The sequence below is a fragment of the Salmo trutta genome, chromosome 21, assembly GCF_901001165.1.
Source record: "Salmo trutta chromosome 21, fSalTru1.1, whole genome shotgun sequence".
Lineage (NCBI taxonomy): Eukaryota > Metazoa > Chordata > Actinopteri > Salmoniformes > Salmonidae > Salmo > Salmo trutta.
The window spans coordinates 5,582,219-5,595,890 of record NC_042977.1 but is presented as its reverse complement, the minus strand read 5'-3'; the positions used below and the strand labels follow the sequence as shown (position 1 = coordinate 5,595,890).

At 43.3% G+C, this 13,672-nt stretch overlaps 1 protein-coding gene across 1 annotated transcript in view; it reads right to left on the bottom strand.

Moving 5' to 3' along the window:
* Nucleotides 1–5,905: 5,905 nt before the first annotated feature.
* mfn1a (mitofusin 1a) overlaps nucleotides 5,906–13,672 on the bottom strand; it is a 33,823-nt gene continuing 26,056 nt past the window's right edge. The window contains exons 17-18 of the mRNA XM_029704015.1: nucleotides 6,362–6,496; nucleotides 5,906–6,205 (exon numbers count right to left, since the gene is read on the bottom strand). Coding sequence (XP_029559875.1) covers nucleotides 6,136–6,205; nucleotides 6,362–6,496 — 205 coding nt within the window. The 3' untranslated portion in view covers nucleotides 5,906–6,135. The remainder of the gene's footprint in view (nucleotides 6,206–6,361; nucleotides 6,497–13,672) is intronic.

The following is a 13,672-nucleotide window of genomic DNA, read 5'->3' as shown; positions in this document are numbered from 1 at the left end:
AAATGTCAGTGAAGCCACTTGCCAGTTGGTTAGCGCATGTCCTGGTAATCCGTCTGGTCCTGTGGCCTTGTGAATGTTGACCTGTTTAAAGGTCTTACTCACATCGGCTGCGGAGAGCATGATCACACAGTCGTCCAGAACAGCTGATGCTCTCATGCATGTTTTAGTGTTACTTGCCTCGAAGCGAACATAGAAGTTATTTAGCTCATCTTGTAGGCTTGTGTCACTGGGCAGCTCTCGGCTGTGCTTCCCTTTGTATTCTGTAATAGTTTGCAAGCCCTGCCACATCCGACAAGCGTCGGAGCCGGTGTAGTACGATTGGATCTTAGTCCTGTATTGATGGTTCGTCGGAGGGCATAGCGGGTTAGAGTCCCGCTCCTTGAAAGTGGCAGCTCTACCCTTTAGCTTAGTGCGGATGTTGCCTATAATCTATGGCTTCTGGTTAGGGTATGTGCGTATGGTCACTGTGGGGACGACGTCATCGATGCACTTATTGATGAAGCCAGTGACTGATGTGGTGTACTCCTCAATGCCATCGGAAAAATCCCGGAACATATTCCAGTCTGTGCTAGCAAAACAGTCCTGTAGTTTAGCATCTGCTTCATCTGACCACATTTTTATAGACCGAGTCACTGTTGCTTCCTGCTTTAATTTTTGCTTGTAAGCAGGAATCAGGAGGATATAATTATGGTCCAATTTGCCAAATGGAGGGCGAGGGAGAGCTTTGTACACATCTCTGTGTGTGGAGTAAAGGTGGTCTAGAGTTTTTTCGCCCCTCTGGTTGCACATTTAACATTTAGGTAAAACTAATTTAAGTTTCCCTGCATTAAAGTCCCCGGCCACTAGGAGCGCCGCTTCTGGATGAGTGTTTTCGTGTTTGCTTATGGCGGTATACAGCTCATTGAGTGCGGTTTTAGCGCCAGCATCGATCTGTGGTGGTATGTAGACAGCTACGAAAAATACAGATAAACTCTCTAGGTAGATAGTGTGGTCTACAGCTTATCATGAGATACTCTACCTCAGGCGAGCAAAACCTTGAGACTTCCTTAGATATCGTGCACCAGCTGTTGTTTAGAAATATGCATAGGACCTCGCCCCGTGTCTTACCAGAGGCTGCTGTTCTATCCTGCCGATAGAGTGTATAACCCGCCAGCTGTATGTTATTAATGTCATCGTTCAGCCACGACTCGGTGAAGCATAAGATATTACAGTTTTTAATGTCCCGTGGGTAGAATATACGTGCTTTCAGTTCGTCCCATTTATTTTCCAGCGATTGTACGTTAGTTAACAGTACGGATGGCAAAGGTAGATTAGCCACTCGTCACCTGATCCTCACACCCCCTTTCTCCAGCGAATGACGGGGATGAGGGCCTGTTCGGTTGTTTGGAGTATATCCTTCCCGTCCGACTCATTAAAGAAAAATCTTCGTCCAGTTCAAGGTGAGTAATTGCTGTTCTGATGTCCAGAAGCTCTTTTCGGTCATAAGAGACGGTAGCAGCAACTTTATGTACAAAATAAGTTACAAACAATGCGAAAAAACTAACAAAATAGCACGGTTGGTTAAGAGTCAATAAAACGGCAGCCATCCTCATCCTCTCCGGCGCCAGAGGAGGGCGTTCCGCCATGTAGCCAACTGCAGATTGTACTGGATAGTACCATGGAAATGAAATATCAAACACACTTTGCTCTTTACTTTTCAAATTGGCAGGCATTATGCACAATTAATCATGAAAATGATAATGCAATATATTTTTATTTATTTTAATTTTGTCACAAACAATGCATACCCATTTGGGATAATAAATTGGAAATGTGATTTTGATTTATCATTTGCCAATTTGAATTTATGTTTTATGAATATCACAAAACTACCATAGTCAGAGAGGATACCATTTGAATCTGATATATTTCTGTTGTGTAGCAGAGCAAGAAAGCAGTCCGTTTACATTTTAAGTCATTTAAGCATACACTTACCTAGAGTGACTTACATTTCGATACATTTGCAATAACATCTGCTAAACACGTGTATGTGACAAATAAAATGTGATTTGATTTGATACACAGCCTCCTTCCCTCATGCTGCTAAACATACCCTTGTAAAACTGACTATCCTACCAATCCTTGACTTCGGCGATGTCATTTACAAAATAGCCTCCAACACTCTACTCAGCAAATTGGATGTAGTCTATCACAGTGCCATCCGTTTTGTCACCAAAGCCCCATATTCTACCCACCACCACAACCTGTATGCTCTCGTTGGCTGGCCTTCGCTTCATATTCGTCAAACCCACTGGCTCCAGGTCATCTATATGTCTTTGCTAGGTAAAGCCCCACCTTATCTCAGCTCACTGGTCACCATAGCAACACCAACCCGTAGCATGTGCTCCAGCTGGTATATTTCACTTGTCATCCCCAAAGCCAACTCCTCCTTTGGCCGCCTGTCCTTCAAGTCCTCTGCTGCCAATGACTGGAACGAATTGCAAAAATCACTGAAGCTGGAGACTTATCTCCCTCTCTAACTTTAAGCATCAGCTGTCAGAGCAGCTCACAGTTCACTGTACCTGTACACAGCCCATCTGTAAATAGCCCACCCAACTACCTCATCCCTGTATTGTCATTTATTTCTGCTCCTTTGCACCCCAGTATCTCTACTTGCACATCATCATCTGCACATCTATCACTCCAGTGTTAATGCTAAATTGTATTTATTTCCTTTATTGCCTTACCTCTCTAATCTTACTACATTTGCACACACTGTACAGTATATAGATTTTTCTATTGTGTTATTTACTGTACATTTGTTTATCCCATGTGTAACTCTGTGTTGTTTTTGTCGCACAGCTTTGCTTTATCTTGGCCAGGTCGCAGTTGTAAATGAGAACTTGTTCTCAACTGGCCTACCTGGTTAAATTAAGATAAAAAAAAATTGAAGAGCAATTTGGGTAAAGTGCCTTGCTCATGGGCACATCAACAGATTTTTTTCACTTAGTCGGCTCTGAACCAGCGACCTTTCAGTTACTGGCCTAATGCTCTTAACCACTAGGCTACCTGTGTTGGTGTTATATGGGTCATTCCGTCAATGGATACACACCTTTTGGATCCTGTAATTTAGTCAAAGTGCCAATTAAAGTAACAGGTCATTTCAGTAATTTCATCTGAAATCAGCAAGAAATTCCCTTGTCACAAGGGGAATGGAATCTTGATTTGGGAGGGGCAATTGAATGCAAGCTTCACCATTTTTTTTATTGCCTATCTATGGGTAACAGGGTTGACTAGTTATGCATGACACGCTCAGTTTTTTCTTTCGAAAATAAATATTTAACTAGGAATATTTTCACCATATTAAAATGAGAGTTCAGTTCACGTAACAGGGTTGACCTTAAAATTAGGGACAAATGTAAATGAACCACTAATTACATTAAATAAATTATAATCTTCAGAAATTACTTTGTCAAAGCAACAAAATAACTAGGGCTTTACAATGAATCTGAAAACGTGTGGTTAAGTGGGTTAAAACCTTAATAGAGGTCGGGAAAATATAATATGGAACAAAAGAAAGTCAGATTTATTGAATTTTCCATGTGGTTTATACACATTAAGAACAATGTCCTAATATTGAGATGCACCCCCCCTTTTGCCCTCATAACAGCCTCAATTCATTGGGGCATGGACTCTACAAGGTGTCGAAAGCATTCCACGGGGATGCTGGCCCATGTTGTGTTTCCCCCAGTTGACTGGTTGACCTTTGGGTGGTGGACCATTCTTCATACACACAGGAAACTTTTGAGCGTGAAAAACCCATCAGTTATTGACACAAAGCGGTGCGCCTGGCACCTACTACCAGACTCTGTTCAAAGGTACTTCAATCTTTTGTCTTGCACATTCACCCTCTGAATGGCACACATACACAATCCATGTCTCAATTGTCTCAAGGCTTAAAAATCCTTCTTTAACCTGTCTCCTCCCCTTCATCTACACTGATTGAGGTCGATTTAACAAGTGACATCAATAAGGGATCATAACATTCCCCTGGTCAGTCTATGTTCATACTGTTTTGTTCACTCAGTGTATTAAAGGGCACTTCATTAAATATAGCAGGCTTTTCAAATTCAACACTGGTGCAACATTTTTACTTAAAATATTTGAAAAAAATATCAGTCACTATATTCATGTAACGACCCATATATTGCCTCCCGTCAAACAATATTTCCTCCTTGGTGTGGCAAATCCTCAACAGGCAAGAAACACAGACCCAAGAAATATCTGGCCAGATGTATTGCACTTAGTAGATATGATGTAACTAAGGCTGTTTATTCATATCTTCACTTGTGTGAAGATGAATAGCACAGTCATGAATAAACAGTGTCTCTCTAATATACCAAATGTAATGTGCAGAGTTGCAGAAAATGCAAGTACAATACATTTGAGTTTACTTGGTACAAAGGTGACAAAACTGGTTGTAGCTTTGCAGCAAAATGAACTGTATACCATATATTTATCCTATTGCATTCATGGTAAGTGCTGCGTATGTCGGCGAACTATAGCGAACTATAGCGCTGATTGAATCTAGCCCTAAAACGTCAAATGAGACCTAAACGTCATATTGTTACTCCCATCTCTCTGTCTACCCCTCTGTGATTTCACAACTGTCTAAATAAAATACTGTATGGCACTCTGCCTGTTGTTTAATTGTGTTTTACAGAATCAGCTTGGCCCTGTATACAGTGTATTCGGAAAGTATTCAAACCACTTGACTTTTTCAACATTTTGTTACGTTACAGCCTTATTCTAAAATGGATTCAATAATTTTTTCCCCCTCATAAATCTACACACAATAAATAAATAATAATAATAAATCTACCCCATAATGATAAAGCGAAAACAGGTTTTTAGACATTTTTGCAAATGTATTAAAAATTAGAAGAACCAATCAGACTTTCCTAGAGCGGGCTGACCGGCCAAACTGAGCACTCAGGGAAGAAGGGCCTTGGTCAGGGAGGTGACCAAGAACCCGATGGTCGCCCTGAGAGAGCTCCAGAGTTCCTCTGTGAAGATGGCAGAATCTTCCAGAAGGACAACCATCTCTGCAACACTCCACCAATCAGGCCGTTATGGTAGAGTGGCCAGACAGAATCCACTACTCAGTAAAAGGCCCGCTTGGAGTTTGCCAAAAGGCATCTAAAGGACTCTCCGACCATGAGAAACAAGTTTCTCTGGTCTGATGTAACCAAGATTGAACTCTTTGGCCTGAATGCTGTGTGGATGTTTTTCAGTGGCAGGGATTAGGAGACTAGTCAGGATTGAGGGAAAGATGAACGGAACAAAGTACAGAGAGATCCTTGATGAAAACCTGCCCCAGAGCGCTCAGGACCTCAGACTAAAGGAAAGGTTCACCTTCCAACAGGACAACGACCCTAAGCACACAGCCAAGACAACGCAGGAGTGGCTTCGGGACAAGTCTCTGAATGTCCTTGAGTGGCCCAGTCAGAGCCCGGACTTGAACCCAATCTAACATCTCTGGAGAGACCTAAAAATAGCTGTGCAGCTACGCTCCCCATCCAACCTGACAGAGCTTGAGAGGCTCTGCAGAGAAAAATGGGGGAAACTCCCAAAATACAGGTGTGCCAAGCTTGTAGCGTCCTACCCAAGAAGACCCAAGGCTGTAATCGCTGCCAAAGGTGCTACAACAAAGTACTGAGTAAAGGATTTGAGTACCGTGATATTTCAGTTTTCGATTTTTTATAAATGTGCAAACATTTCTAAAAACCTGTTTTTGCTTTGTCGTTATGGGGTATTGTGTGTAGATTGATGATGAAATGAAAACAATTTAATACATTTTAGAATAAGGCTGTGACGTAACAAAATGTGGAAAAAGTCAAGGGGTCTGAATACTTTCCGAATGCACTGTACCTGTGTGAGATGTGCCCCATGCGATAACACATGCAATGACACATCCAGATGCTATCCAGCTAAAACATTTGGTTCCTTGGAAGTTGTGGGAATGTCTGTTTTTGGTTTTAAATTGTTTCTTGGAAATTGAGTTGTTTCTGTATAGAATAATCATGGAACCGCAGACCATTTTAGAACCAGTTCCATTGAAAACCTCAATGTAGCTCCTTGTGAGGATCTGTTCACTCAGCACTGATTCGGCAGATACTGGGCAGAGAATGCCTCCAGCTGAGACTCCAGATCTGTGGCTCTGTGTCTGTGGGAAACAGAAGAGATTTATCACTGTTATTTTCTAACTTTTCATGTCAGTAGTTTGTATTGAAGTATGTGTGTGTACAATGTGTTCAGAAAGCCCTACTGTCAGACATTAAAAAGCTGAGATGAACAATGCAAGGTAGAGTGGCTATTCGACCTGAGAGTCTTGGAGCGTCGCTGGACGTTCTCCAGTCTCTGGATCCTGCCACTCAGTAGTCGAATGTGCCCCTCCAGCTCCACCTCACTCAGGTCAACCCGCTGGCACAGACGGGCAAAGGTCGTTGCCAACTCCCTGCCACAACCAAAAGGTCACGTTAGGAGGGCATGAGAGCTGGAAAATAATTACTGTACATGTAACAGTATAGCTTCTGTCTCTGTTCTGGCCCGAGATGGGTGCAAATCAGAGACCATTATCACCCACAAAGCAACATTCTAACCAATAGCTCTATAAAAAACATGGTCTTGGTTGAGCAAGGGTGACACGATCTCTAGGTCAAATAGAGGGTGACATCACTTGGAAGATTGCCACTACTAGTGCACAGCTAATTAGCGAGTGATTCCACATTGAGGCTACATAGGATACACATGACAGTATAACTGTAAAATAACCACAGTTAAAAGCAAAATGACTGCACTTTATACAGCATACTGTAGTAACAAAAGTATCTGTAATTATTTTCGACGCAGTAGTGTAACTGCATAGTACTCTACTCACCATACACTAGCGCTGAGCTTTTTGAGGTCAATTTGGTTTCGGTTTGATTATAAATAATCACGGTTTTCGATTTTGTTTATAAAAAATATCAATAAATGCACTATGCATTATGTGGGTTGAATGCTCTAACAACACAGAGAAAAAGTCCCATGGTGGTAGTGAGTGCCCATTATCACTTATTAACCATCATTTATTCACATTCATTTGATAAAATATTTCAGTTGTGTATATTACATTTGTTTTATTTGATGACTATTATTTCATTTCAAGTCATCGTCTCTTCTCTATAGAGCTGCTGCCTATGCTGTCTGACAAAATCACTATTTTACTAGTTCTTAAAAAGTAAATAAGGCAGACTTTTATGACTGCTGAATACCAACTAGAAATCACTTTGAACATGTATTTTCAGGTAGAAATACCTCGCGAAGCAACTGCTTTCTAACCCTCTCGACTGCGCATTCTTCTGTCTCTTCTCTCCCTCTCTGTGTCTACCCCACACTAACCTAACTTAACAGGTGTAAAAGAAACACACAGACCGGACAAGTAGGTGTGCAATGGATTATGGTCATTGTAGTTAATTACCATGTTTTCTGCGCTAAACTATGTATAATATTGGCCTGTTGGAAACTACAACTCCCTAATACATCGCACAGTTTGGGCTTGATCTGATTTATCTCTAGAGCAGTGGTCACCAACCAGTCGATGGAGATCTGTAAAAAAAAAAACTATAAGACTTGTGTTCGTATTTTATTTATTTGTCTCAAGTTGTTGGTGTTAAGTGCACCCAATTCAACTGCCCTGCGTGTCGGGTAGGCGATGTGTTCCCATTTTGAACCATTTCATATGTCTGAAGGTACCTTCCCGCCGGGCCCGGGGTTAGCAAATCAAATGGACTATAGGCCTACCACTTGTCAATCGGATGGCTCAGATCTTCTTGTTTGCAGTAACGTAGCAGGTATTAAAAAAAAGCTACTGCAAAGTTAATATTGTGAGATTTCAAAGCTTTTAAAACCATGACTAGAGAGAGTGTCAACAAATACAGCAAAGAGCTGCTGTTTTTATGATTGAGTTCCTGTTTAAGTTTACGCAACACTGTCAACACTCTCTAAAGGGAGAGCGGAGGAACATTGAAAGGCGGACCCTCATTCTGCTGCCCTGTCCCTCTACTGAGAGTCCCCATCCGATGCAAGCTCCATCAGCCCAGTAAAATAAAAATAAAAAATTATTAAAAATATATGCTCACTCAGCTGTGCCTCACAAGTAATACAACAACTGATCTATTACCGGTGTAATCATATAGCCTACTTCAAATGTTGAAATATCATTTTTTAAATGGTCTGAGAACAACCACAAATGCAAGGCAATTCAAGCAAAACGAATATGTGTCTCGTTTCAGGAAACTAGGCGTTTCAGGAAACTAGGCGTATGTCGCGTGTCACTTGAACGTAAACCTTAAAAAGAAATCTAAAACCATTTTTGGCAGAAATGCATTCTGGAACATGTGAACTTTCATGTGCCTTAATAACAAACTTGTATGTCATCTGTAAATACGAATACAATTGTTAAATTACGAGCCTACGTGGTTGAGCCATGGAAAAAGCCAGGAACCTTCACCACTAGCCATGATTGTCTGAGATAATGGTTTGGCTGGACATGCCGAGAGAGGAGTTCGGATTGGTCTGCCATGTAGCACGCTTCTGTCTATAACATGAGCTGGTCAGTATGTGTAGGTAATCCTTTCTAACTTGGCTTTTTTGAAAGATATCACATAGTAGAACTGAAAAACTGCTGCTCTCCACTTTCTGGAGGACCGAGATTTGAAATCAGTGGAATGACCGGTGGAATTAGAGTATGATAGCTAAGGAGATGGAGAAAATGTTGTAGTTTGATTGCAAATATGCAGAGGGAGTCGAAAAGGGAACACACAGAAGGCTGTTGTACAACACACCTGTCTCCGGATTACATCTTCAAACTAAGGGCAATCATGGCATCTGTGACAGAGAGGGAGAAGCGTCCAGCCATGTATATGGGTAAGATAGTCTAGCTAGTTACATTTTCAGATATTATACATTTCTAATTTTGTACTTTATTACATTGAGTAGCAAGCTACCGCGAGGACGTGCTCTATCAACTCTGCGGCTTGAGCATGCTTTTGGTGCACAGTTGATAGCGCGCTGGCCTTCGGGCAAGAAGGTTGAGGGTTCGAAACCTGCTCCCTGCTTGTTTCATTTGAAGTTGTGCACAATTATCAGTTTATTATTTGGTTTATATTGCCCATTCATTGTCAGTTAGAGACACAGTTGTGCATTGGGACCCAAAAGCATAATCAGTGCTCTAACTCCCCCTTGGTCATTAGGGAAAATGTGGTCTGTGATAGGACGGGGTATTTTCACACCTAGCTCGGCTATTAGACTATTCTTTAGTAAAGGGTGAATAGTCTATGTTCAGCTATTAGGCCCTCCCCAACTTACAGCAATTTTTTGTTGCAAGTTGCCCTCTTTTTGTCGAGAGCAAAACGTTTTTATTTTCAATCAAAAATAATTGTTCTGGAAGCAAAAACGAGGCTTTAAAGTAAAAAAATAAATAATTGCAATCAAGTATTTTGTAATAGAGCACAAAACTTTATGCATTTTATTCTCCAAAAATATTTTGAGAACAAAAAATGTATTTGAAAATAAAACTACAATTTAATTTCGCTATCAACCACTCTCCATTTTGGCCATTTTTTGAGTGTCAGTTTGGCTACAACCAATACTGTTCAGCCTTTCTTTCCAACACAAAGGAAGACATAGCGGACACCTATGAAGGACTGTGTGATGAAGGCATCTCAGGTAAGCAGCACTGGGTGTTCTTCCATCCAACTTCTACATAGCTAGTAGTTAGCTCTTACGATTCAGGGACGGTTCATAACATTCTACTATATTTTATAGATATATACATACATAGAATGATAAATCATGCAATTATTATTCTCAAACTAACCAAAAACATTTATCTACGAACACCTATTCTCGCCTTTTTCAGGTGAATTCATCTAACTTTCTTTCATTGCAACTCATAAGCAGGCCATGTCCTATTTGTTTCATAGTCGATATATAATCATATTACATGACAGTGTAACGGTTAGCTTTTTTTACAGAAGGATGAAAGAACACTGTCAGGGCATGCTATTCTGATATGTCAGTGTAACGATCGTCGCCTGGTGACGAGGAAGCGGACCAAAACACAGCTGGGAGCGAACACATGTTTATTCAACACACTGGAATTAAACATGTACACAAAAATCAAGAAAAATGCCGATACGTTACGTGGTCAAACAAAGAGACAACACCCCACAAACAGCGTGGGGAAAACAGCAACTTAAATGTGATCCCAATCAGAGACAATTAGCGACAGCTGTCTCTGATTGGGAATCGACAGAACCCAACATAGAAATAACCCACCTAGAGCCTACACAAGGCTAAAACGTAAACAAAACACAAACCAAGGAAAAATACCTAACATGACACACCCTGACCCAATATACCCGAGTTCACCTGGTCAGGGCGTGACAGAACCCCCCCCCCCAACGGTGCGTACTCCTGGCGCACCAAACTTAAGTCTATTAGGGGGGGACCGGGTGGGCGCCTCACCCTCGGTGGAGGCTCTGGCCCCGGGCGTGTTCTTTCCCCCGCCTTCACCTTAACCCTACCCCTCTGGCCCGGACTGGACCACTGTGGAGCGGCATGCTCAGGCTCCGGAGCGGAGCCGTCGACCGGAACAGGATTGGGCACCGGTGGACCGGACACGGGCCGTGCCGGACTGTGGACACGCACCGTGGGCTTGGTGCGGGGAACAGGAATGGGCCGGACAGGACTGTGGACACGCACCGTGGGCTTGGTGCGGGGAACAGGGACGGGCTGGACAGGACTGTGGACACGCACCGTGGGCTTGGTGCAGGGAACAGGGATGGGCCGGACAGGACTGGGGACACGCACCACTAACCTGGTGCGGGGAGCAGGGACGGGCCGGACAGGACTGGGGACACGCACCACTAACCTGGTGCGGGGAGCAGGAACGGGCCGGACAGGACTGGGGACACGCACCACTAACCTGGTGCGGGGAGCAGGGACGGGCCGGACAGGACTGGGGACACGCACCACTAACCTGGTGCGGGGAGCAGGAACGGGCCGGACAGGACTGGGGACACGCACCACTAACCTGGTGCGGGGAGCAGGAACGGGCCAGACAGGACTGTGAACACGTACTGGTGACCTGAAGCGTGGAGCCGGTTTAGCCACTCGTCCTGGCTGGATGCCCATCCTAGCACGGCATGTGCTGGGCATGTCCACCGGACGCACCGGGCTGTGCGGGCGCACTGGCGACACAGTGCGCAACTCCGCATACCATGGCTCCTCCTCCAGATCTTCCCTCTGCAGGTCCTCAATCAACTGCCTCATCTCCGTCTCTTCCTCCGCCGTCATCCCCCACGAGAGCAGTGGTCTGGGCTCTTCCTCTGCCCTTCCGGACCACCCCATTAGCCCCCCCAAAAAATTTTCTTGGGGGTGTTTTCCGGGCCTCCTCGACCGCCGCCTGCGACTCCGTCTACCGGCTGGCTTTACCTCCTCGACCTGGGAATCCTTCCGCCAGGGTCCTTTCCCCGACATGATCTCCTCCCAGGTCCAGAACTCCTTCCCCTCGCGAGCCCATCTCTCGCGCTCCTTTTCCTCCCGCTGCTTGGTCCTGGTTCGGTGGGGTGTTCTGTAACGATCGTCGCCTGGTGACGAGGAAGCGGACCAAAACACAGCTGGGAGCGAACACATGTTTATTCAACACACTGGAATTAAACGTGTACACAAAAATCAAGAAAAATGCCGATACGTTACGTGCTCAAACAAAGAGACAACACCCCACAAACAGCGTGGGGAAAACAGCAACTTAAATGTGATCCCAATCAGAGACAATTAGCGACAGCTGTCTCTGATTGGGAATCGACAGAACCCAACATAGAAATAACCCACCTAGAGCCTACACAAGGCTAAAACGTAAACAAAACACAAACCAAGGAAAAATACCTAACATGACACACCCTGACCCAATATACCCGAGTTCACCTGGTCAGGGCGTGACAGTCAGATGAAGAGTTAGACCAGAAAGTCAGGGCCATTAAGGCCAGGATGCCCCATGGGGGTTTTAAAATGGTCAAAGGAAGTCTCCAAGCAATGGGCCATCATGTACAATGGCGAAGAGTTAGGGAGTCTTTGCAGCGTGTAGATGGTGCAGGTATCATTGCCAGAATGGTCCAGCTTCATTGCTTTGCTCGGCAAAAATACTCTGTTCCTGCTCCCCTGTCTCTAGTCCACATTGATACAAATGATAAATTAATAGGGTATTAAGTGTCATGCCCTGATCTGTTTCACCTGTTCCTGTGATTGTCTCCACCCCCTCCAGGTCTTGTTTTCCCCAGTGTTTCCTGTCTCTCTGTGCCAGTTCGTCTTGTTTAGTCAAGTCAACCAGCGTGTTTTTCCCGTGCTCCTTTTGCTATTTTCTTTTTCTAGTCCTCCCGGTTTTGACTCTTGCCTGTTTCTGGACTCTGTACCCGCTTGACTGACCATTCTGCCTGCCTTGACCACGAGCCTGTCTGCCACTCTGTACCTCCTGGACTGATCTGGTTTTGACCTTTTTGCCTGTCCACGACCATTCTCTTGCCTACCCCTTTGGATTATTAAACATCTAAGAATCCAACCATCTGCCTCCTGTGTCTGCATCTGGGTCTCGCCTTGTTCCTTTATACTAAGATGTATAATGTCTTCATCAAATATAAGAATTGATTTCAACTTTTTTATTCTTACTTATTCATAGACAAATTTTCAATGATGTATGAAGTTGGAGTTGCTCTTCATCAACTGGTAATACATAAATAATGAAGCAGGTTAATAGGTTAAACATTTCACTTTTAATTCCAAGCTTTTTTCAAGATACAACATTGTCATCTTGGGCGGTATAGATGGGTTTTCAAGGAAGGTAAGTATATTATTTTGTATGCATGTTGCATATTTCTCATCACGTAATGAACAACCACAATACCAGTCTGGTGTTAAGCTTTCTGTGCTGTATTGATGTATACTGAAAATAAGATCTGCTGATTTAGATTGAACGGTGATATCTCAGTTATTGTTTTCATATCTACAAAAAGATACTTTACTTTCAGAGTGCGAGCTGATCAAGGGGTCGAAACTCTAGATCTTACATGAACTGTTTCATAAGACGATAGCCTGGTTTGCTGGTTTTCTCAGGAGTCCCTAAAACATTAAACAACACGAATTACAAATTCATACTCATGTCATAACACTAACTAGCTAGCTGGCTAATGTTAGCTAGTCAGCTAATTTGCTAAATAGTGATTTTCGTAAATTTACTTTATGAAAAAAAATGCACAAACGTTGGTATCTACATTAACTAACATATTCCTCTCAATTGTAATTTTTTTGCTTGACTCATTATAACTACTTACATTTCCTTCCACCGTAATGTTTTGCCAGCCATCTTTGAAGAAAGTCACCAGGCTCGCGTCAAATTCGTCATTGGAACCACACGATATGATTGGTCATATAAAAACCTTGGGACCCAAATGCATAATGAGTGCTCTAACTCCCTCTTGCGGTGGTCTGGTACACTGAAGCCATGACGCTGGGTACCTCTAAGTCCCGCGGTGTAAGCTCGCAACTTCTAAAGGAGGAACCACTGTATGCAGTGATAATATTTTGGGCCTAT